At 48.1% G+C, this 22,252-nt stretch overlaps 1 protein-coding gene across 2 annotated transcripts in view; it reads left to right on the top strand.

Moving 5' to 3' along the window:
- The first annotated feature begins 4,579 nt into the window (after nucleotides 1-4,579).
- Nucleotides 4,580-22,252, top strand: part of RNASEH2B (ribonuclease H2 subunit B) — a 95,808-nt gene continuing 78,135 nt past the window's right edge. The window contains exons 1-3 of one of the 2 annotated variants that reach the window (XM_063951963.1): nucleotides 4,580-4,868; nucleotides 20,286-20,357; nucleotides 20,573-20,680. In XM_063951963.1, the coding sequence (XP_063808033.1) occupies nucleotides 4,805-4,868; nucleotides 20,286-20,357; nucleotides 20,573-20,680 (244 nt within the window). In that variant the 5' untranslated portion in view covers nucleotides 4,580-4,804. The remainder of the gene's footprint in view (nucleotides 4,869-20,285; nucleotides 20,358-20,572; nucleotides 20,681-22,252) is intronic. The other variant, XM_063951962.1, reaches the window with a different exon arrangement.

Genomic DNA, 22,252 nt, shown 5'->3' with positions numbered 1-22,252 from the left:
GGTCTGATAGACCTACCCCAAATAACTCCTCCCCCTTATAAGGCAATACTTCCATGTGCCTTTTAGAATCCGCATCACCTGACCACTGCCGCGTCCATAAACCTCTTCTTGCAGAAATGGACAGCGCGCTAACTCTAGATGCCAGACGGCAAATATCCCTCTGTGCATCACGCATATATAGAAATGCATCCTTCAAATGCTCTATAGTCAGTAATATACTGTCCCTATCTAGGGTATCAATATTTTCAGTCAGGGAATCCGACCACGCCAGGCCCGCACTGCACATCCAGGCTGAGGCGATTGCTGGTCGCAGTATAACACCCGTGTGAGAGTATATACATTTTAGGATATTCTCCAGCTTTCTATCGGCAGGTTCCTTTAGGGCGGCCGTATCAGGAGAGGGTAGTGCTACCTGTTTAGACAAGCGTGTGAGCGCTTTATCCACCCTAGGGGGTGTTTCCCAACGTGCCCTATCCTCTGGCGGGAAAGGGTACGATGCCAATAACCTTTTAGGAATTATCAGTTTTTTATCGGGGGAAACCCACGCCTCATCACACACTTCATTTAATTCCTCGGATACAGGAAAAACTACAGGCAGTTTTTTCTCACCAAACATAATACCCTTTTTAGTGGTACTTGTATTATCAGAGATATGCAATACATTTTTCATTGCTTCAATCATGTAACGTGTGGCCCTAGTGGAAGTCACGTTTGTCTCCTCATCATCGACACTGGAGTCAGTATCCGTGTCTGTGTCTGCCATTTGAGGTAACGGCCGTTTTAAGGCCCCTGATGGCGTTTGAGACCCCTGGACAGGCACAAGCTGATTAGCCGGCTGTCTCATGTCGTCAACTGTCTGTCGTAAAGAGCTGACACTGTCACGCAATTCCTTCCATAAGCTCATCCACTCAGGTGTCGACTCCCCAGGGGGTGACAACTGTATAATAGGCAATTGCTCCGCCTCCATCTCATTTTCCTCCTCAAACATGTCGACACAATCGTACCGACACACCGCACACACACAGGGAATGCTCTGATAGAGGACAGGACCCCACTAGCCCTTTGGGGAGACAGAGGGAGAGTATGCCAGCACACACCAGAACGCTATATATATACAGGAATGCCACTATAAAATGTGCTTTTCCCTTATAGCTGCTGTTTGTATTAAACTTGCGCCAAATTAGTGCCCCCCTCTCTTTTTTACCCTTTTCTGTAGTGCAGGACTGCAGGGGAGAGTCAGGGAGACGTCCTTCCAGCGGAGCTGTGATGGAAAATGGCGCCCGTGTGCTGAGGAGATAGGCTCCGCCCCCTTCTCGGCGGCCTTTTCTCCCGCTTTTTTGGTGAGTTCTGGCAGGGGTTAAAATACATCCATATAGCCCTGAGGGTTATATGTGGTGTATTTATGCCAGCCAAGGTGTTTTACATTGCTGCTCAGGGCGCCCCCCCCTAGCGCCCTGCACCCTCAGTGACCGGAGTGTGAAGTGTGCCTGAGTAACAATGGCGCACAGCTGCAGTGCTGTGCGCTACCTTGTTGAAGACTGATGTCTTCTGCCGCCGATTTTTCCGGACCTCTTCTTGCTTCTGGCTCTGTAAGGGGGCCGGCGGCGCGGCTCTGGGACCGAGCTCCGAGGCTGGGCCTGTGTTCGGTCCCTCTGGAGCTAATGGTGTCCAGTAGCCTAAGAAGCCCAATCCACTCTGCACTCAGGTGAGTTCGCTTCTTCTCCCCTTAGTCCCTCGATGCAGTGAGCCTGTTGCCAGCAGGTCTCACTGAAAATAAAAACCTAAAACTAAACTTTTCACTAAGAAGCTCAGGAGAGCCCCTAGTGTGCACCCTTCTCGGCCGGGCACAAAAATCTAACTGAGGCTTGGAGGAGGGTCATAGGGGGAGGAGCCAGTGCACACCAGGTAGTCCTAAAGCTTTTACTTTTGTGCCCAGTCTCCTGCGGAGCCGCTATTCCCCATGGTCCTTACGGAGTTCCCAGCATCCACTAGGACGTCAGAGAAAGTGTTTTTATACAGAAGTGTTCATGCTCGTAATAGAACGCTGCAGCCGCTGCGGGAGCTAATAGCCACACACACCGCTGGAGACGGCTTGTATTCAGCACGTCAAGCCATGCGGGTGGTATCACACACGAGAGCCGCAGTTAGCGGCTTCCCGCTGATACACGCGGCGTGAGGGAACCGAAGCTAATGCCGCTCCCAGGCGCCACTGTGTTACACTAAAACGGGGGGGGGGGGGGGGGGGGGGGGAGAAACGGGTATACAGCGGGCGAGTAACATCTCGCTAAGGGGGCACATAGAGGTCCCCATTATATTGTGGGTGTGTGAATTATAATATAAGGGCAGCCTCACAGTTATAACACACAGTGTTACCATACCACACACATGCTAAATGTCATACTGAATGAACAATTGTCCTCACATTAATGGTGGATACAAGCTGGTTGATGAATGTGTTATTTAAACTCCAGAATACATTGTGTATGTGTAATTGGTGCTGATATAAGAAGATATAGAGATGGTTTATCACCATGTAAGATACAGCACTCACGATATCAATGACACACACACACAACAAGCAGAGGGAATGTGAATAAATTAATTATCTGTATATTATCCCTCTGTCAGATAGGAATAAGGGGAGCCTTAGATAAGGAGAGGCTCCAATACATAGCATTCATCATACAACAACCCATTAAGGACAGTAGCATAGGGACAGTGTTATTTAATCTACTCAAAGTTACTTTAGTACGTAGAATGAACATCAGGAGGCACTTCTGTAAAGTATATGGTCCACCAGACAAGTAGTGACAATAGAGTGTATTATTAGTCAGTGATGCGCACACTGTGAATACGAAATTAAACCTCATTAGTGGTGGCAAAAATAAAAATAAAATCACACTCAGGAGCTTTAGGCTCCTGGATACATATGTATCATTACAAGACACTTGGCAACTAGCACAGCTACAAAATATTGAAACATTGTTTAAGATACTGGAGACAGTGAAGAAACACACAAATACAGTGGTTAAGCTTTTTAATTCACTTTCATTTAATTTTCACGAGTTATTTTTCACATGCACCATATTTCGCGTATGTTTTAATGATTACAACAAAAGTTATATTTTAGAATTTGTGGTCATCTATCAGAAAGATATTTGACTATAGGTAAAGTATACTGGTCCGTGTGTGCCCATTACAGGGAATCTTTCTTCTTCCAATCCTCTATAGCTGTACGCGCCTGAACAGAGCAACACTTGAATTGCTCCGTTGGGCGCCATCTAGTGGCCAGGGCGCACAAAACACTTGCATTCCCCCCACAGAGGCGAGGAGCAGCGGTAGCCTTTTATTATATAGGATTTCCTTTTTCTACTATCTCCAGCCACCAACTTTCATTTGTGATTATCATATTGAGGGGGGAGATGTATCAAAGTTCAGAGAGAGATAAAGTACCAACCAATCTGCTCCTAACTGCCATGTTACAGGTCGTGTTTGAAAAATGACAGGAGCTGATTGGTTCATACTTTATCTCTCTCGAGGGCTTGATACATCTCCCAGGGATAGATTAAACGATGCTATAAGGGAGAAGTGGTATCAGCCCACGTTATGTGCACAGCTTCTCCCCCACGTACGACAGCGGCGGTGTGTGCAATGTGACACCCCTGTCCATAATGGTGCTGCCATCTACACTACAAGATAGTAGGCCGATGTGACAGCCAATGTATGAACACTCAGCATTGCCCCTGACCGTTCCGATACCTGCAGCTATCCATTTCCCATTCACCACAGCAGGTACAGTGTTGTAGCAGGTACCAGCTCCAGGATACGTGCAAGATCTCGCGCATGCCCAGTAACATACCTCTCAACATGACCCTCTCCAGGAGGGGGGGGGGGGGACATAGTGCTCTGCTTCTGGACTTTTCTCTTAATTTATGATTGTTGGCACCTGTTCTGCACAGGTTAATGGATAAGAAAGCTATTTCCTCACAGGTGATGGCAATCTTAAATTAAGAGGGCAGTCCAGCAGCAGAGCATGCTGTCCCTCCTGGAGAGGGTCATGTTGGGAGGTATGCGACATGCCTGCCCCTGGTGAGCGCACACTGTGTGCTCAGGCTCATACACACAGGCAGCCCGGCTCTGTCACCTCCTCCAGTCCTCACTGCCCGCACACAAGTCACATGCAGCACCGGTAGTACAATGTACCCTCCAACATGACCCGCCCCACTAGGTACAAAATGCTCTGTTTCTGGACTTCCCTCTTAATTTATTATTGCCATCACCTGTGAAGAAACAGCTTTCTTATCATTTAACTAGTTCAACACAGGTGATGGAAATCATAAATTAAGAGGGAAGTCCAGAAACAGAGCATTTTGTACCTAGTGGGGCGGGTCATGTTGGAGGGTCTGGTACATAAGCCGGCGGCGCTGCTACAGTGCACCGCAGTCACACAGGAAGCCGGCACTGGGTTGCTCGCTGCTGCTTCTATTTCCTGCAACAATGTGTCCATGCTCGGCACGTACCATCTCTCCTTCCCTGCGGGGGCGCCTGCGCTGTGCCGCCTGGCAGGAGGACGCTGTTATCCAAATCCCCCACTGAATAAAGTGGCTTATAGCAGTGATATCAGTGTATGGCTTATCCCCGCGCTGTGTGGCCCTGGTCCGACTAGTCAGCGCTATTAGCGGTAGCAGGGGTCAGCCTTCCCCTCCCGCACAGTAGTATGGCCGGGAGGGCGCCAAGTCTCAGTGCTCGGGCAGCAGGCGGCGCGGTGGTGGGCAGTGCTGTGGGCTTATGGTGATCTGAGACCATGCTGTCCAGGAGGAAGAGGCTCGGGGATGTGCAGAGCGACCAGTGGGTGCTGATAGCTCCAGGTACTCCTCCTGGGATGCCCATTGTCCCATGTAACACATCTCCGGATAGAGCCAGTGCATGTGGCTGCTGTGTGCACAGTGGCCGGTCACAGGCTGGGGCCCCGCCGCCTGCACACAGGGTGTAATGCTATGTTACTCATTATCCCCTCCAGCTGTACTCCTTTTGAGTTCAGTGTTCTGCACTGTATTGATGGTCAATGTTTTAAAATGTCAGCTGCCTATTAAGGTGTTGTCAGCCATAAATCCTTTGAAAACTTTCTTGGGCATGTACTAAGCGGTGATAAGTGGAGAAGTTGCCTATAGCAACCAATCAGCATTGATGTAACATTTATAATTTGCATACTGTAAAAGTGTACAGAGCAGCTGATTGGCTTCTCCACTTGCTCACTTCTCCACTTTTATCACTACTTACTACATACCCCCCTAAGTGGGAACAAAGTAATAGCTATTTATTACAGCTACTGTTTATCTGTACAATACTTCTCTGTAGTGATGGTGAAAGGTGGCTATGTTGACAGGTGGCTAACACCATCTCGGTGACCCCTCCCAGCAAGCTGCAGGCTCCTCCCCTTCCTCCGGTTAGTAATGCCTCAATGCGCATGCGTAACCTGATTGCTGTTCATGCGCAGTGAATAGGCTGGTCACCGCCTGGAAGTATATAATGATACCAATGGTTATCCCTGTGCTGTAGGCCAGAGGTTCTCAAATGCTGTCTTAACGGTCCAGGTTTTAAATATATCCATAGCTCAGCAAAGATGGTTAAAGAAAATTGACTGAGTTACTAAGGGGTCTATTCATGTACAAATGCAATGTTTTGGTCTAACTTATCACCAAGCATCGCATTCGTATGTGCGGGTTTTTAACTTCTCTTTACCGCAATTCATTAATCCCTTCCTGAACTCTGTCACGTAGTGCTAAACTGGCTGTCCACGATGTCCTCTTCTCTGCTTCTGCCGTGCCTACCACGCCGATCTGCCTCTGGCGCATGCGCACCTCATGCTTGGCGAGCTGCCCGTCAAGTGGTTGCTAAGGAGATTCCTCACAAGCCGGAAGCAGTGCGAGCTGGGTAAAAGGGGCGGAGCTTGCGGGACGGAGTGGCTAGTACCGAAGAAGGGGAAAGAACAGGCTTAGCGTCAGGCAGGTAGATACTACGCCATCCTCAGGTGGCGAAGCGGCACAGAGAAGAGAAGCGGAAAGCTCTACATGAATTGCAGATACCATACAAGTGTATGGTACTGCGATTCCAGCACAGAGCAGGGATACCGCTGGAGAAGTAATAACGTTCTCCGTGGTAACCCGCTCTGTGAATTACAGTAAGCAGAGAAAAGCCCTGTTTAACGCAAAACAGGGCTTTTCTCTGCTGCATGAACAGACCCCTAAGTCACCTGTGAGCAAGCATGGATATACTTCAAACCTGGGCCGTTGGGGTGCCTAGAGGACCATGTTAGGCATCTATTCATCATTGCAGCTCCTGAAACTCATCACAAGCTGCAATCGGGGGGAAGAGGGGGGGGGGGGGGAGGGAGAGGGGTGCTGTGGCTGCAGAGAGACCCAGGGGGGAAGCCAGAGGAAGGGGTGTCAGAGCAGGGAGGCCACCACTTGGTTTATTATTGTAAGATCTTTAAGTGCCAAAAGTTGGTATACATACAAAGTTTTTCTGCCACGTATGATAAAGAGAAACATGACATCTGGATGTAACAATATTTCTCTAACGTCCTAAGTGGATGCTGGGGACTCCGTAAGGACCATGGGGATTATCGGCTCCGCAGGAGACTGGGCACAACTAAAGAAAGCTTTAGGACTACCTGGTGTGCACTGGCTCCTCCCACTGAGACCCCCCTCCAGACCTCAGTTAGATTCTTGTGCCCGGCTGAGCTGGATGCACACTAGGGGCTCTCCTGAGCACCTAGAAAGAAAGTATATTTAGGTTTTTTATTTTCAGTGAGATCGCTGGCAACAGACTCACTGCAGCGAGGGAGTAAGGGGAAAAGAAGCGAACCTACCTAACAGGTGGTAGTTTGGGCTTCTTAGGCTACTGGACACCATTAGCTCCAGAGGGATCGACCGCAGGACCCGACCTTGGTGTTCGTTTCCGGAGCCGCGCCGCCGTCCCCCTTACAGAGCCAGAAGCACGAAGAGGTCCGGAAAATCGGCGGCAGAAGACTTCGGTCTTCACCAAGGTAGCGCACAGCACTGCAGCTGTGCGCCATTGCTCCTCAAGTACACCTCACACTTCGGTCACTGATGGGTGCAGGGCGCTGGGGGGGGGGGGGGTTGGGCGCTCTGAGGGCAATAAATAACACCTTGGCTGGCAAATATACATCATATATAGTCCTAGAGGCTATATAGATGTAAAATTACCCCTGCCAGTATTACAGAAAAAGCGGGAGAAAGTCCGCCGAAAAGGGGACGGGGCTTCTCCCTCAGCACACTGGCGCCATTTTCTCTTCACAGTGCAGCTGGAAGACAGCTCCCCAGGCTCTCCCCTGTAGTTTTCAGGCTCAAAGGGTTAAAAAGAGAGGGGGGGGCACTAAATTTAGGCGCAATATATGTATACAAGCAGCTATTTGGGGAAAAATCACTCAGTTATAGTGTTAATCCCTGCATTATATAGCGCTCTGGTGTGTGCTGGCATATTCTCTCTCGGTCTCCCCAAAGGACTTTGTGGGGTCCTGTCCTCAGTCAGAGCATTCCCTGTGTGTGTGCGGTGTGTCGGTACGGCTGTGTCGACATGTTGGATCAGGAAGGTTACGTGGAGGCGGAGCAGAGGCCGATAAATGGGATGTCGCCCCCTGTGGGGCCGACACCAGAGTGGATGGATAGGTGAAGGTATTAACCGACAGTGTCAACTCCTTACATAAAAGGCTGGATGACGTAACAGCTGTGGGACAGCCGGCTTCTCAGCCCGCGCCTGCCCAGGCGTCTCAAAGGCCATCAGGGGCTCAAACAACGCCCGTTACCTCAGATGGCAGACACAGACGTCGACACGGAGTCTGACTCCAGTGTCGACGAGGTTGAGACATATACACAATCCACTAGGAACATCCGTTACATGATCTCGGCAATGAAAAATGTGTTACGCATTTTCTGACATGAACCCAAGTACCACATAAAAGGGGTTTTATTTTTGGGGAGAAAAAGCAGCCAGTGTTTTGTTCCCCCATCAGATGAATGAATGAAGTGTGTAAAGAAGCGTGGTTTCCCCCGATAAGAAACTGGTAATTTCTAAAAAGTTACTGATGGCGTACCCTTTCCCGCCAGAGGATAGGTCACGTTGGGAGATATCCCTTAGGGTGGATAAGGCGCTCACACGTTTGTCAAAAGGTGGCACTGCCGTCTTAGGATATGGCCACCTTGAAGAAACCTGCTGATAAAAAGCAGGAGGCGATCCTGAAGTCTGTATTTACACACTCAGGTTATATACTGAAACCTGCAATTGCCTCAGCATAAATAGTGCTGCTGCAGCGTGGTCTGATACCCTGTCAGATAATATTAATACGCTAAGACAGGGATAATATTTTGCTAACATTGAGCATATTTAAGACGTTGTCTTATATATAAAGGATGCACAGAGGGATATTTGCCGGCTGGCATCCAGAATTAATGCAATGTCCATTCTGCCAGGAGGGTATTAGAAACCCGGCAGTGGACAGGTGATGCTGCATTTAAAAGGCACATGGAGATTCTGCCTTATAAGGGTGAGGAATTGTTTGGGGATGGTCTCTGGGACCTCGTATCCACAGCAACAGCTGGGAAGAAATTTTTTTACCTCAGGTTTCCTCATAAAAGCCTAAGAAAGCACCGTATTTTCAGGTACAGTCCTTTCGGCTTCAGTAAAAAGCAAGCGGGTCAAAGGCGCTTCCTTTCTGCACAGAGACAAGGGAAGAAGGAAAAAGCTGCACCAGTCAGCCAGTTCCCAGGATCAAATATCTTCCCTCGCTTCCTCTGAGTCCACCGCATGACGCTGGGGCTCCACAGGTGGAGACAGGTGCGGTGGGGGTGCGTCTCGGGAACTGCAGGGACCAGTGGGCTTGCCCACAGGTGGGTCCATAGGTTCTGCAAGTAGTATCACAGGGATACAGGCTGGAGTTCGAGACGACTCCCCCTCGCCGTTGCCTCACATCAGCCTTGCCTGCTGCCCTCGGAGAAAGGTAGTACTGGCGGCAATTCACAAGCTGTACTTCCAGTAGGTGAAATCAAGGTACCCCTCCTTCAACAAGGCTGGGGTTACTATTCCAAAATGTTGTGGTACCGAAACCAGACGGTTCGGTGAGACCCATTCTAAAATTGAAATCCTTGAACACTTATATACGAAGGTTCAAGTTCAAAATGGAATCGCTCAGGGCGATTATTGCAAGCCTGGGAAATTTCAGGGTATCACTGGACATCAAGGATACTTACCTGCATGTCCCTATTTACCCTCTTCACCAGGTGTACCTCAAAATTGTGGTACAGGATTGTCATTACCAATTCCAGACGTTGCCGTTGGTCTGTCCCCGGCACCGAGGGTATTTACCAAGGTAATGGCCGAAGTACTTATCCCGTACTTGGACGATCTCCTTATAAAGGCGAGGTCCAGGGAGCAGTTGTTCGTCGGAGTAGCACTATCTCGGGAAGTGCTACAACAGCACGGCTGGATTCTGAATATTCCAAAGTTGCAGCTGGTTCCTGCGACGCGTCTACTGTTCCTGGGTATGGTTCTGGACACAGAACAGGATAAAAAGGGTTTCTCCCGGAGGAGAAGTCCAAGGAGTTGGCGTCTCTAGACGGAGACCTCCTAATACAGATACACGTATCGGTGCATCAATGCATGCGAGCCTTGGGAAAGATGGTAGCTTCTTACGAAGAATTTCCATTCGCCAAGTCCCATGCAAGGATCTTCCAGTGGGATCTGTTGGACAAGTGGTCCGGGTCGCATCCTCAGATGCATCGGCGGATAACCCTGTCTCCAAGGGCCAGGGTGTCGCTGTGGTGGTGACTGCAGAGTGCTCATCTTCTAGGGGGCCGCAGATTCGGCATACAGGACTGGGTCCTGGTGACCACGGATGCCAGCCTTCAAGGCTGGGGGGCAGTCACACAGGGAAGAAACTTCCAAGGCCTATGGAAAAGTCAGGAGACTTCCCTACACATAAATGTTCTGGAACTATGGGCCATTTACAATGCCCTAAGTCAGGCTAGACCCCTGCTTCAACACCGGCCGGTGCTGATCCAGTCAGACAACATCACGGCGGTCTCTCAGGTAAACCGACAGGGCGGCACAAGAAGCAGGATGGCGATGGGCAGAAGCCACAAGGATTCTCTGATGGGCGGAAAATCATGTGTTAGCACTGTCAGCAGTGTTCATTCCCGGAGTGGACAACTGAGAAGCAGACTTTCTCAGCAGACACGACCTCCACCCGGGAGAGTGGGGACTTCATCCAGAAGTCTTCCAAATGATTGTACACCGTGGGGAAAGGCCACAGGTGGACAGGATGGCGTCCCGCCTCAACAAAAAGCTACAAAGATATTGCGCCAGGTCAAGAGACCCTCATGCGATTGCTGTGGACGCTCTGGTAACACCGTGGGTGTACCAGTCGGTGTATGTGTTCCCTTCTCTGCCTCTCATACCCAGGTGATGCGGATTCTAAAAGGCACATGGAGGTTTTGCCTTACAAGGGTGAGGAATTGTTTGGGGATGGTCTCTCGGACCTCGTTTCCACAGCAACAGCTGGGAAGTCGACATTTTTACCTCAGGTTCCCTCACAGCCTAAGAAAGCACCGTATTATCGGGTACAGTCCTTTCGGCCCCAGAAAGGCAAGCGGGTTAAAGGCGCATCCTTTCTGCCCAGAGGCAGGGGTAGAGGGAAAAAGCTGCACCATACAGCCAGTTCCCAAGAACAAAAATCCTCCCCTGCTTCCACTAAATCCACCGCATGACGCTGGGGCTCCACTGGTGGAGCCAGGTGCGGTGGGGGCCCATCTCCGGAATTTCAGCGACCGGTGGGTTCGCTCACAGGTGTATCCCTGGGTTCTACAAGTGGTATCTCAGGGATACAAGCTGGATTCGAGACGTCTCCCCCTCGCCGTTACCTCAAATCAGCCTTGCCAGCTACTCCCCCGGACAGGGAGGTAGTGTTGGCGGCCATTCACAAGCTGTACCTCCAGCAGGTGATAATAAAAGTTCCCCTCCTTCAACAGGGACGGGGTTACTATCCCACAATGTTTGTGGTACCGAAACCAGACGGTTCGGTGAGACCCATTCTAAATTTGAAATCCTTTAACACTTATATAAGGAGGTTCAAGTTCAAAATGGAATCGCTCAGGGCGGTTATTGCAAGCCTGGAAGAAGGGGATTACATGGTATCACTGGACATCAAGGATGCTTACCTGCATGTCCCCATTTACCCACCTCACCAGGTGTACCTCCGTTTTGTGGTACAAGACTGCCATTACCAATTCCAGACGTTGCCGTTTGGTCTGTCCACGGCACCGAGGGTATTTACCAAAGTAATGGCCGAAATGATGATACTCCTTCGAAAGAAGGGAGTTATAATTATCCCATACTTGGACGATCTCCTTAAAAAGGCGAGGTCCAGGGAGCAGTTGTTGGTCGGAGTAGCACTATCTCAGGAAGTGCTACAACAGCACGGCTGGATTCTGAATATTCCAAAGTCGCAGCTGGTTCCTACGACGCGTCTGCTGTTCCTGGGTATGATTCTGGACACAGAACAGAAGAAGGTGTTTCTCCCGGAGGAGAAGGCCAAGGAGTTGTCGTCTCTGGTCAGAGACCTCCTGAAACCAAAACAGGTGTCGGTGCATCACTGCACGCGAGTCCTGGGAAAGATGGTAGCTTCTTACGAGGCAATTCCATTCGGCAGATTCCATGCAAGGATCTTTCAGTGGGATCTGTTAGACAAGTGGTCCGGATCGCATCTTCAGATGCATCGGCTGATCACCCGGTCCCCGAGGGCCAGGGTGTCTCTGCTGTGGTGGCTGCAGAGTGCTCATCTTCTAGAGGGCCGCAGATTCGGCATACAGGACTGGGTCCTGGTGACCACGGATGCAAGCCTCCGAGGTTGGGGCGCAGTCACTCAGGGAAGAAACTTCCAAGGACAATGGTCGAGTCAGGAGGCTTCCCTATACATAAATATTCTGGAACGAAGGGCCATTTACAATGCCCTAAGTCAGGCAAGACCCCTGCTTCAAAACCAGCCGGTGCTGATTCAGTCAGACAACATCACGGCGGTCGCCCATGTAAACCGACAGGGCGGCACAAGAAGCAGGATGGCGATGGCAGAAGCCACAAGGATTCTCCGATGGGCGGAAAATCACGTGATAGCACTGTCAGCAGTGTTTATTCCGGGAGTCGACAACTGGGAAGCAGACTTCCTCAGCAGGCACGACCTCCACCCGGGAGAGTGGGGACTTCATCCAGAAGTCTTCCAACTGATTGTAAACCGTTGGGAAAGGCCACAGGTGGACATGATGGCGTCCCGCCTAAACAAAAAGCTAAAAAGATGTTGCGCCAGGTCAAGGGACCCTCAGGCAATAGCTGTGGACGCTCTAGTGACACCGTGGGTGTACCAGTCGGTTTATGTGTTCCCTCCTCTTCCTCTCATACCAAAGGTGCTGATGATAATAAGAAAGAGAGGAGTAAGAACTATACTCATCGTTCCGGGTACCAAGTCCGTCTTGGCCAATCCGGAACTGCAAGAAACGATCTCAGAGGACCCTTGGCCTCTGCCTCTCAGACAGGACCTGCTACAGCAGGGGCCCTGTCTGTTCCAAGACTTACCGCGGCTGCGTTTGACGGCATGGCGGTTGAACGCCGGATCCTGATGGAAAAGGGCATTCCGGTTGAAGTCATTCCTACGCTGATAAAAGCTAGGAAAGATGTGACAGCAAAGCATTATCACCGCATATGGCGAAAATATGTTGCTTGCTGTGAGGCTATGAAGGCCCCCACAGAAGAATTTCAGCTGGGTCGTTTTCTGCACTTCCTACAGTCAGGAGTGACTATGGGCCTAAAATTGGGTTCCATTAAAGTCCAGATTTCGGCCCTGTCTATTTTCTTTCAAAAAGAACTGGCTTCACTGCCTGAAGTTCAGACGTTTGTTAAGGGAGTGCTGCACATTCAGCCCCCTTTTGTGCCCCCGGTGGCACCTTGGGATCTCAACGTTGTGTTGGATTTCCTAAAATCACATTGGTTTGAGCCACTTCAGACCGTGGAATTAAAATATCTCACGTGGAAAGTGGTCATGCTTTTGGCCTTGGCTTCGGCTAGGCGGGTGTCAGCATTGGCGGCTTTGTCCTGTAAAAGCCTCTATCTGATCTTCCATATGGACAGAGCAGAATTGAGGACGCGTCCCCAATTCCTCCCTAAGGTGGTATCAGCATTTCATTTGAACCAACCTATTGTGGTGCCTGCGGCTACTGGGGACTTGGAGGCCTCCAAGTTGCTGGATGTAGTCCGGGCCCTGAAAATCTATGTTTCCAGGACGGCTAGAGTCAGAAAGACTGACTCGCTGTTTATCCTGCATGCACCCAACAAGCTGGGTGCTCCTGCTTCTAAGCAGACTATTGCTCGGAGGATCTGCTCCACGATTCAACTTGCACATTCTGCGGCTGGACTGCCGCATCCTAAATCTGTGAAGGCCCATTCCACGAGGAAGGTGGGCTCTTCTTGGGCGGCTGCCCGAGGGGTCTCAGCTTTACAACTTTGCCGAGCTGCTACCTGGTCGGGATCAAACACGTTTTCAAAATTCTACAAGTTTGATACCCTGGCTGAGGAGGACCTTGAGTTTGCTCATTCGGTGCTGCAGAGTCATCCGCACTCTCCCGCCCGTTTGGGAGCTTTGGTATAATCCCCATGGTCCTTACGGAGTTCCCAGCATCCACTAGGACGTCAGAGAAAATAAGAATTTACTCACCGGTAATTCTATTTCTCGTAGTCCGTAGTGGATGCTGGGCGCCCATCCCAAGTGCGGATTGTCTGCAATACTTGTATATAGTTATTGCCTAACTAAAGGGTTATTGTTCTGAGCCATCTGTTCAGTGAGGCTCAGTTGTTATTCATACTGTTAACTGGGTATAGTTATCACGAGTTGTACGGTGTGATTGGTGTGGCTGGTATGAGTCTTACCCGGGATTCCAAATCCTTTCCTTGTTGTGTCAGCTCTTCCGGGCACAGTTTCCCTAACTGAGGTCTGGAGGAGGGGCATAGAGGGAGGAGCCAGTGCACACCAGTAGTCCTAATTCTTTCTTAGAGTGCCCAGTCTCCTGCGGAGCCCGTCTATTCCCCATGGTCCTTACGGAGTTCCCAGCATCCACTACGGACTACGAGAAATAGAATTACCGGTGAGTAAATTCTTAGCACTTCAGTCCAAGTTGAAAAAATAAGTGGTGTGCCGCAAGGCTCAGTATTAGGACCGCTATTGTTCAATATTTTCATTAACGACCTAACAGAAGGTCTAGAGAGCATGGTGTCAATTTTAGCAGATGATACCAAATTGTGTAAGGCTATAAATACAGAGGAGGATGCCGAGTCTCTTCAGAACGACTTAGTTAAATTAGAAGCATGGGCAGCCAAATGGAGAATGCGCTTCAACACAGACAAGTGTAAGGTAATGCACTGTGGTAACAAGAACATAAATTACACCTACCTACTAAATGGGGTAAAATTAGGGTATTCTGTACTGGAAAAGGACTTGGGTGTCCTCATAGATAGCAAGCTAAGCAGTAGTACCCAAAGTAGGACTGCAGCAAAGAAGGCTAATAAGATATTAGCATGCATAAAACGGGGTATTGATGCTAGGGACGAGAGTATTATGCTCCCGTTATATAAATCACTAGTGAGGCCACACCTTGAATACTGTGTACAATTCTGGGCACCGTACTACAAAAAGGATATCCTGGAGCTTGAAAAGGTACAGAGGAGGGCGACCAAACTAATTAAGGGCATGGAGACGATGGAATACAAGGAAAGGCTTGAAAGACTAGGCATGTTTACATTGAAAAAGCGGAGACTAAGAGGGGATATGATCAACATCTACAAATATATAAGGGGACAATACACAGAGCTTGCGCGGGACCTGTTTTTGGTTAGATCAACACAGAGGACTCGTGGACACTCGCTCAGGTTAGAGGAGAGGAGATTCCGCACAATACGGCGTAAAGGCTTTTTCACGGTAAGGACAATACATGTTTGGAATTCCCTGCCCGAGGGAGTTGTAATGGCGGAATCTGTCAACACCTTTAAGAAGGGGTTAGATAAATTCCTAATGGATAAGGATATCCAGGGGTATGGTGCATAGTCATGCATTATAGTTACTATAAATAGGGATAAAATGTAACGGCTGACAGCAGCATCAGTCAGAAATTTTAGTCAAATCATCATGCATAGGAGACCACAAATAGGTTGAACTCGATGGACAATTGTCTTTTTTCAACCTCAGATACTATGTTACTATGTATGTATGATTATAGCAATAAGAGATGTGTTGCATATTGCTGATGAACCCTCTGTTCCTGACACGAGGGTACACATGTTTAAGGGAAAGAAACAGATAATAATCTTTCCCCCATCTTATGAACTTAATGAGTTTTTTGAAACAGCTTGGGAGACTCCGGATAAGAGACCGCAGATTCCCAAAAGAATTAATATGGCATACCCCTTCCCTACACAGGACAGGGTATGTTGGGAATCCTCTCCCACTGTGGACAAGGCTTTAACGCGCCTATCAAAGAAAGTGGCGCTACCGTCTCCAGACACAGCGGACCTCAAGGATCCTGCGGATCGCAGGCAAGAGACTACTTTAAAGTCTATTTATTCACATACTGGAGCTTTGCTAATACCGACAATTGCGTCGGCATGGGTATGTAGCTCAATTACAACCTGGACAGATAACCTGTCGGCCAACCTTGATACCATGGATAGAGATACTGTTTTGTTAATTCTAGCCCATATCAAAGACGCAGTCTTGTATATGAGAGACGCTCAAAGGGACATTGGATTACTGGCTTCCAGAGCCAATGCCATGGCTATTTCAGCGAGAAGATCCTTATGGACCCGCCAGTGGACAGGTGATGCGGATTCGAAAAAGCATATGGAGGTTCTACCCTATAGGGGAGACGTGTTGTTTGGTGATGGGCTGGCGGACCTGGTTTCCACAGCTACCGCAGGTAAATCTAACTTTTTACCGTTTATTCCCCAACAGCAGAAGAAAACTCCAACATATCAGATGCAGTCCTTTCAGTCACAAAAGTCCAGAAGAGGTCGGGGATCCTCCTTCCTTGCCAGAGGTAAGGGTAGAGGGAAAAAAACACCTGCTTCGGCTGGTGCCCAGGAACAGAAGTCCGCCCCGGCTTCTACAAAACCCACTGCATGACGCTGGGGCTCCCCTGCGGGAGTCCGCACCGGTGGGGGCTCGTCTTCGACTCTTCAGCCAGGTCTGGGTCAGCTCAGACCTGAATCCTTGGGCGTTGGAAATAGTTTCCCAAGGCTACAAACTGGAATTCGAAGAGGTGCCCCCACGCCGATTTTTCAAGTCGGCCTTACCAGCTTCTACCCCAGACAGGGATGTAGTGTTAGCTGCAATTCAAACGCTGTGTCAACAGCAAGTAATTATCAGGGTTCCCTTGAACCAACAGGGAAGAGGGTACTATTCAACCCTCTTTGTGGTCCCGAAACCGGATGGTTCGGTCAGACCTATTTTGAATCTAAAATCCCTAAACCTGTACATGAAAAGATTCAAATTCAAGATGGAATCGCTCAGGGCGATAATTGCCATCATGGAGGAGGGGGAGTTTATGGTGTCACTGGACATAAAGGATGCTTACCTTCATGTCCCCATATATCCTTCCCATCAGGAGTACCTGAGATTCGCTGTACAGGATTGTCATTACTAATTTCAGACGTTGCCGTTTGGGCTTTCCACGGCCCCAAGGATTTTCACCAAGATAATGGCGGAAATGATGGTGGTCCTGCGCAAGCATGGAGTCACAATTATCCCATACTTGGACGATCTCCTGATAAAGGCGAGATCAAAAGAGCAATTGCTGAGCAATGTGACACTCTCTCTGAGAGTGCTCCAGTAACACGGTTGGATTCTAAATCTACCGAAGTCACAGTTGATTCCGACAACTCGACTAACGTTCCTAGGTATGATACTGGATACGGAACAAAAGAAGGTTTTTCTCCCATTGGAAAAAGCCCAGAACATCCAGAACATGGTCAGAGACCTGCTAAAGCCAAAAAGAGTGTCAGTTCATCAATGCACTCATGTTCTGGGGAAAATGGTGGCAGCCTACGAGGCCATCCCCTTCGGCAGGTTCCATGCAAGAACTTTTCAATGGGACCTTCTGGACAAATGGTCCGGGTCCCATCTACATATACATCGGAAAATAACACTGTCCCCTGGGACCAGGGTGTCTCTTCTATGGTGGCTGCAAAGTGCTCACCTTCTGGAGGGTCGCATGTTCGGAATTCAGGACTGGATCCTGGTAACCACGGACGCGAGCCTCCGAGGATGGGGAGCAGTCACCCAAGGAAGAAATTTTCAGGGACTGTGGTCAGACCAGGAGTCCTGTCTACACATCAACGTGTTGGAGCTAAGAGCCATATACAACGGCCTTCGACAAGCGGAGTCTTCTTCGCAACCTACCGGTTCTGATTCAATCAGACAATGTCACAGCAGTGGCTCATGTGAACCGCCAAGGCGGGACAAGAAGCAGAGCCGCGATGGCGGAAGCAACCAGGATTCCTCGCTGGGCGGAAAATCACGTAAGCGCTCTGTCAGCTGTCTTCATTCCGGGAGTGGACAACTGGGAAGCAGACTTCCTCAGCAGCCACGATCTCCATCCAGGAGAGTGGGGACTTCATCGAGAAGTCTTTGCAGTGATAACGGGTCTTTGGGGAGTTCCTCAAATAGACATGATGTCGTCACGCCTCAACAAGAAGCTTCGGAGGTATTGTGCCAGGTCCCGGGACCCTCAGGCAGTAGCAGTAGACGCCCTGGTAACGCCATGGGTGTTCCAATCGGTCTACGTGTTTCCTCCTCTTCCTCTCATCACAAAGGTGTTGAGGATCATAAGGCGAAAAAGAGTACAGACAATACTCATTGTTCCAGACTGGTCTCGAAGGGCCTGGTACTCAGATCTTCAGGAGATGCTCACAGAAGATCCCTGGCCTCTTCCTCTAAGGGAGGACCTGTTGCAGCAGGGTCCTTGCGTGTTCCAAGACTTACCGCGGTTACGTTTGACGGCATGGCGGTTGAACGCCGGATCCTAGCTGAGAAGGGGATTCCGGAGGAGGTCATCCCTACTCTAATAAAGGCTAGAAAGGAGGTGACGGTAAAACATTATCACCGTATCTGGCGAAAATATGTGTCTTGGTGTGAAACCAAGAACGCCCCTACGGAAGATTTTCATTTGGGTCGTTTTCTCCACTTCCTACAGACAGGAGTGGATAAGGGCCTGAAATTAGGCTCTGTTAAGGTACAGATTTCGGCCCTCTCGATATTCTTTCAGAAGGAATTGGCTTCTCTTCCAGAAGTCCAGACTTTTGTAAAGGGAGTGCTACACATCCAGCCTCCTTTTATGCCTCCAGTGGCTCCATGGGACCTGAACGTGGTGTTGCAGTTCCTAAAATCACACTGGTTTGAACCACTTAACAAGGTTGAGTTGAAATTTCTTACCTGGAAGGTGGTCATGTTGTTGGCCTTAGCATCTGCAAGGCGAGTGTCAGAAATGGCGGCCTTGTCTCACAAGAGCCCCTACTTGATTTTTCATGTTGATAAAGCGGAATTGAGGACACGCCCTCAATTTTTGCCTAAGGTGGTTTCTTCAATCCATTTGAACCAACCCATTGTGGTGCCTGTGGCTACGAGTGACTTGGAGGATTCCAGGTCCCTGGATGTAGTCAGGGCCTTGAGGATTTATGTAGCCAGGACGGCTAGAACTAGGAAAACAGAGGCTCTGTTTGTCCTGTATGCTGCCAACAAGATTGGCGCGCCTGCTTCGAAGCAGACTATTGCTCGCTGGATCTGTAATACGATTCAGCAGGCTCATTCTACGGCTGGATTGCCGTTACCGTATTCGGTTAAGGCCATTCCACTAGGAAGGTGGGCTCTTCTTGGGCGGCTGCCCGGGGCGTCTCGGCATTACAGCTTTGCCGAGCAGCAACTTGGTTGGGGTCAAACACTTTTTCTACAAGTTTGATACCCTGGCTGATGAGGACCTAGCATTTGCTCAGTCGGTGCTGCAGAGTCATACGCACTCTCCCACCCGATTGGGAGCTTTGGTATAAACCCCATGGTCCTTACGGAGTCCCCAGCATCCTCTAGGACGTAAGCGAAAATAAGATTTTAAACCTACCGGTAAATCTATTTCTCCTAGTCCGTAGAGGATGCTGGGTGCCCGTCCCAGTGCGGTAACTCTGCAAGACTTGTATATACTTGTTGTTTACATAAGGGTTATGTTACAGTTGGAATCGGTCTTGGACCGCTACTGTTGTTTGTTCATACTGTTAACTGGTTATGTATGTTCCGGGTTACATGGTATGATTGGTGTGGGCTGGTAGAAATCTTGCCCTTGGATTTATAAAATCCTGCCCTCGTATTGTCCATCACCTCTGGGCACAGTTCTCTAACTGAGGTATGGAGGAGGGGCATAGAGGGAGTAGGCAGTGCACACTCATAGGAAAAGTTCTTTTAGGTGCCCATGTCTCCTGCGGAGCCCGTCTATACCCCATGGTCCTTACGGAGTCCCCAGCATCCTCTACGGACTAGGAGAAATAGATTTACCGGTAGGTTTAAAATCTTATTTATTTTTTTTTTTTAATCTTTCTGTGTATGTGTTTCAAAATGGACATGTTAATAGAATGAAAACAGCTAGAAACCTAAATGAGATGGTGTTTTTCCACGCGCACTTTTCATCCATATTGTATTTACCATTTGCCAATAGTCTTGGGGCATTCCTACTAAACGTGAGCAGGTATACCCACATCGCCAGCAAGTGTTAAAATGACCAGGGAACATTGTGTTCAGTTTAATTCCGGGTGCAGCGATACCCTGCTTGATGCTTCTACCTATGGGATTATTTTATTTGCAGAATACAGTGCCAATTTTTTTAAAATGTTAACAAATACAAAAATGTTTTCTTGTAGAGAGCATCACCTTCTTTGCTTTGTATTCTAAATGTGTTAATAAAACAAGAAACATTTGTTCAGCGCTAATACTAAATTAATGAATATATAATCTAATTAAGGTGAAACATTTTTTTAGTTAATATCTAAGGTGTGAATGTATAGCCGCTAACCCCCCAGGAAGCTTCTCCCCCTAATGAGCATTCATACATCTACCCCAGAATGTAAAGATGGCCTTGCCTAAGTGAGCTTGTTGGATCACGTTTCATTTTTTTCAAACTTCTGTTTAATTTCAGAAACTCTAAAAGATGATGCCAAGAAGCCAAGTGAAAAAACTTTATTTGCAAAGCTCCGCAGTCCGTTTACAGGTGCCGTGAGTTTCTGGAATGTCTTGTTATGCCTACAGTACATGATTTATTTCGTAACCTGCAGTCACTATTGATGTACAGTGTTAGCTATGAAAAGTGCTGTAATAGGTTATTATGTAAAGAAGTGATCGATTTTATTTAACGTTTATTCAGTTTGTTTGTAGTGCAGTCATTCAGTGTGAAATATACTGATATCAGTTCCTGCATCTCTATAGATGAAGGAGCCATGTTCTTATTTGTCAACGATGGACAGCAGCTCTGTGAAGTGAAAGCTTTCAATGAAGAATTACGCTCTTGGTTTGTAGGTCAAACAGTTCAGCAAGGTGAGATTATTAAGTGGTTGTATTACGATAATGTGTGTCTCATCATCAATTTATTTTTCTGAAATATAAAAACTGCAATTTTAATTTATAATCACATTCTTGCACGTCTTCAATCTAAAGTGATGTTTAATCCATAAAAGAGTCAAGTGCAGACTATGCTAATGTTTTTCTGCCAGCCAATGACCTTTCTCAGAATGTGGAGGGAAGAATGTCGCTGGCTAGCCAAACATTGATGTGCTGCTTGATGCTTTTCTAGATCAAACGTTGCTAATGAGTAAAGACCAGAGATATAGTTCTGCCAAAGGTATTGATCTATATAGTTTTCGCCTTTGCCATAAATATGTCACTGTTGTTGTGGGGACATTTTTTTGATATCATCCAAGTGTAACTATTATTTCGATTCCCTGAGCACATGGTTTCAGTTTTATGTATCTAACATGTATGATTGGTATGTGGTCAAGATGCTGGGAGTCTGAATGCGACAGCCATCAGGATTCCGATGCAGGAATCCTGACAGGGCCAGGAGACTGAGGCCAGAATCCCAAAAGTTTTTACTTATCTTAGGACTGATAGAACACCATGCACACACCAAGTCTCCTACTGAACCGAGCGCCTTATGTAGATAAGAGCAATGATCCCCTTTGCAAGGTAAACAAATGTTTATATTGCTTGCGCACGCTTCTCCCATAGACTTTACATGGGAACTGAAATGTTGCAACAATCTCCTTTTTCTCTTCAAATGGCACATCTACATGGTAAGACCTTTATTTTAACATCTCAACCATATCTTTTTAAATTCTCAAAATAGGTCTCGCAGTAAAAAAAAACCTTACAGAATTAATATATAGATAAGGTTAAAAATGTGGATCAGCTACACCGTAACCCGGTCTCCAATTCCTTTCTAAATCAGTTTTGCATTTATTATCACCTTGGGTAAAGAGTTTGTGCCTCCTTTACGATTAATTAACTTTTTATTGACTTCTAATCTGCTGAGTTTATAGTAGATGACGCTGTAACACATGTTTACCCACTAGTCAAACAAATGTGACTTATCTTAATATCTGTAACGGTCCTTCGTCAGGGACCGGATCTTCTGATCAGTATATCCTGTGTGACCAGCTTTACCCATCCACAGTACTGTAGAAAGTGCATTTTAATTATATAGCACTTATCGACTATCATACAATATTCTTATCTCTAGTAACACTTCCCACAAATTGTGCAACAAGAAAGTTTCTTTCAGATCATTGTGTCTATAGTGATATATACTGAAAATGAAACATTTTATATCCAGCTCTTAAAATCTGCATTTTTTTCCCCCTAAATGATAACTGAAAATGAAAGAGAAGTCGTATTTCCCTTCAATGTGGTGTTGACCGCCCATAAAGGCTCCAGCTCTCTAGAGCTCTGATCCTCGCCCCTTCTGAAGTGAGCATTGTGTGGAAATAATGGGTGGTCTTCAGGTTGCCGACTGTCGGTATCCTGGCGCACAGTATACCGGCGCCGGAATCCCGACAGCCGGCATACCGACAGATATTCTCCCTCGTGGGGGTCCACGACCCACCCGGAGGG

This window comes from Pseudophryne corroboree, chromosome 2 (genome assembly GCF_028390025.1).
Source record: "Pseudophryne corroboree isolate aPseCor3 chromosome 2, aPseCor3.hap2, whole genome shotgun sequence".
In the NCBI taxonomy this organism is placed as follows: Eukaryota; Metazoa; Chordata; class Amphibia; order Anura; family Myobatrachidae; genus Pseudophryne; species Pseudophryne corroboree.
The sequence above is the reverse complement of the archived record's forward strand: the minus strand, read 5'-3'. Positions and strand labels throughout refer to the sequence as shown.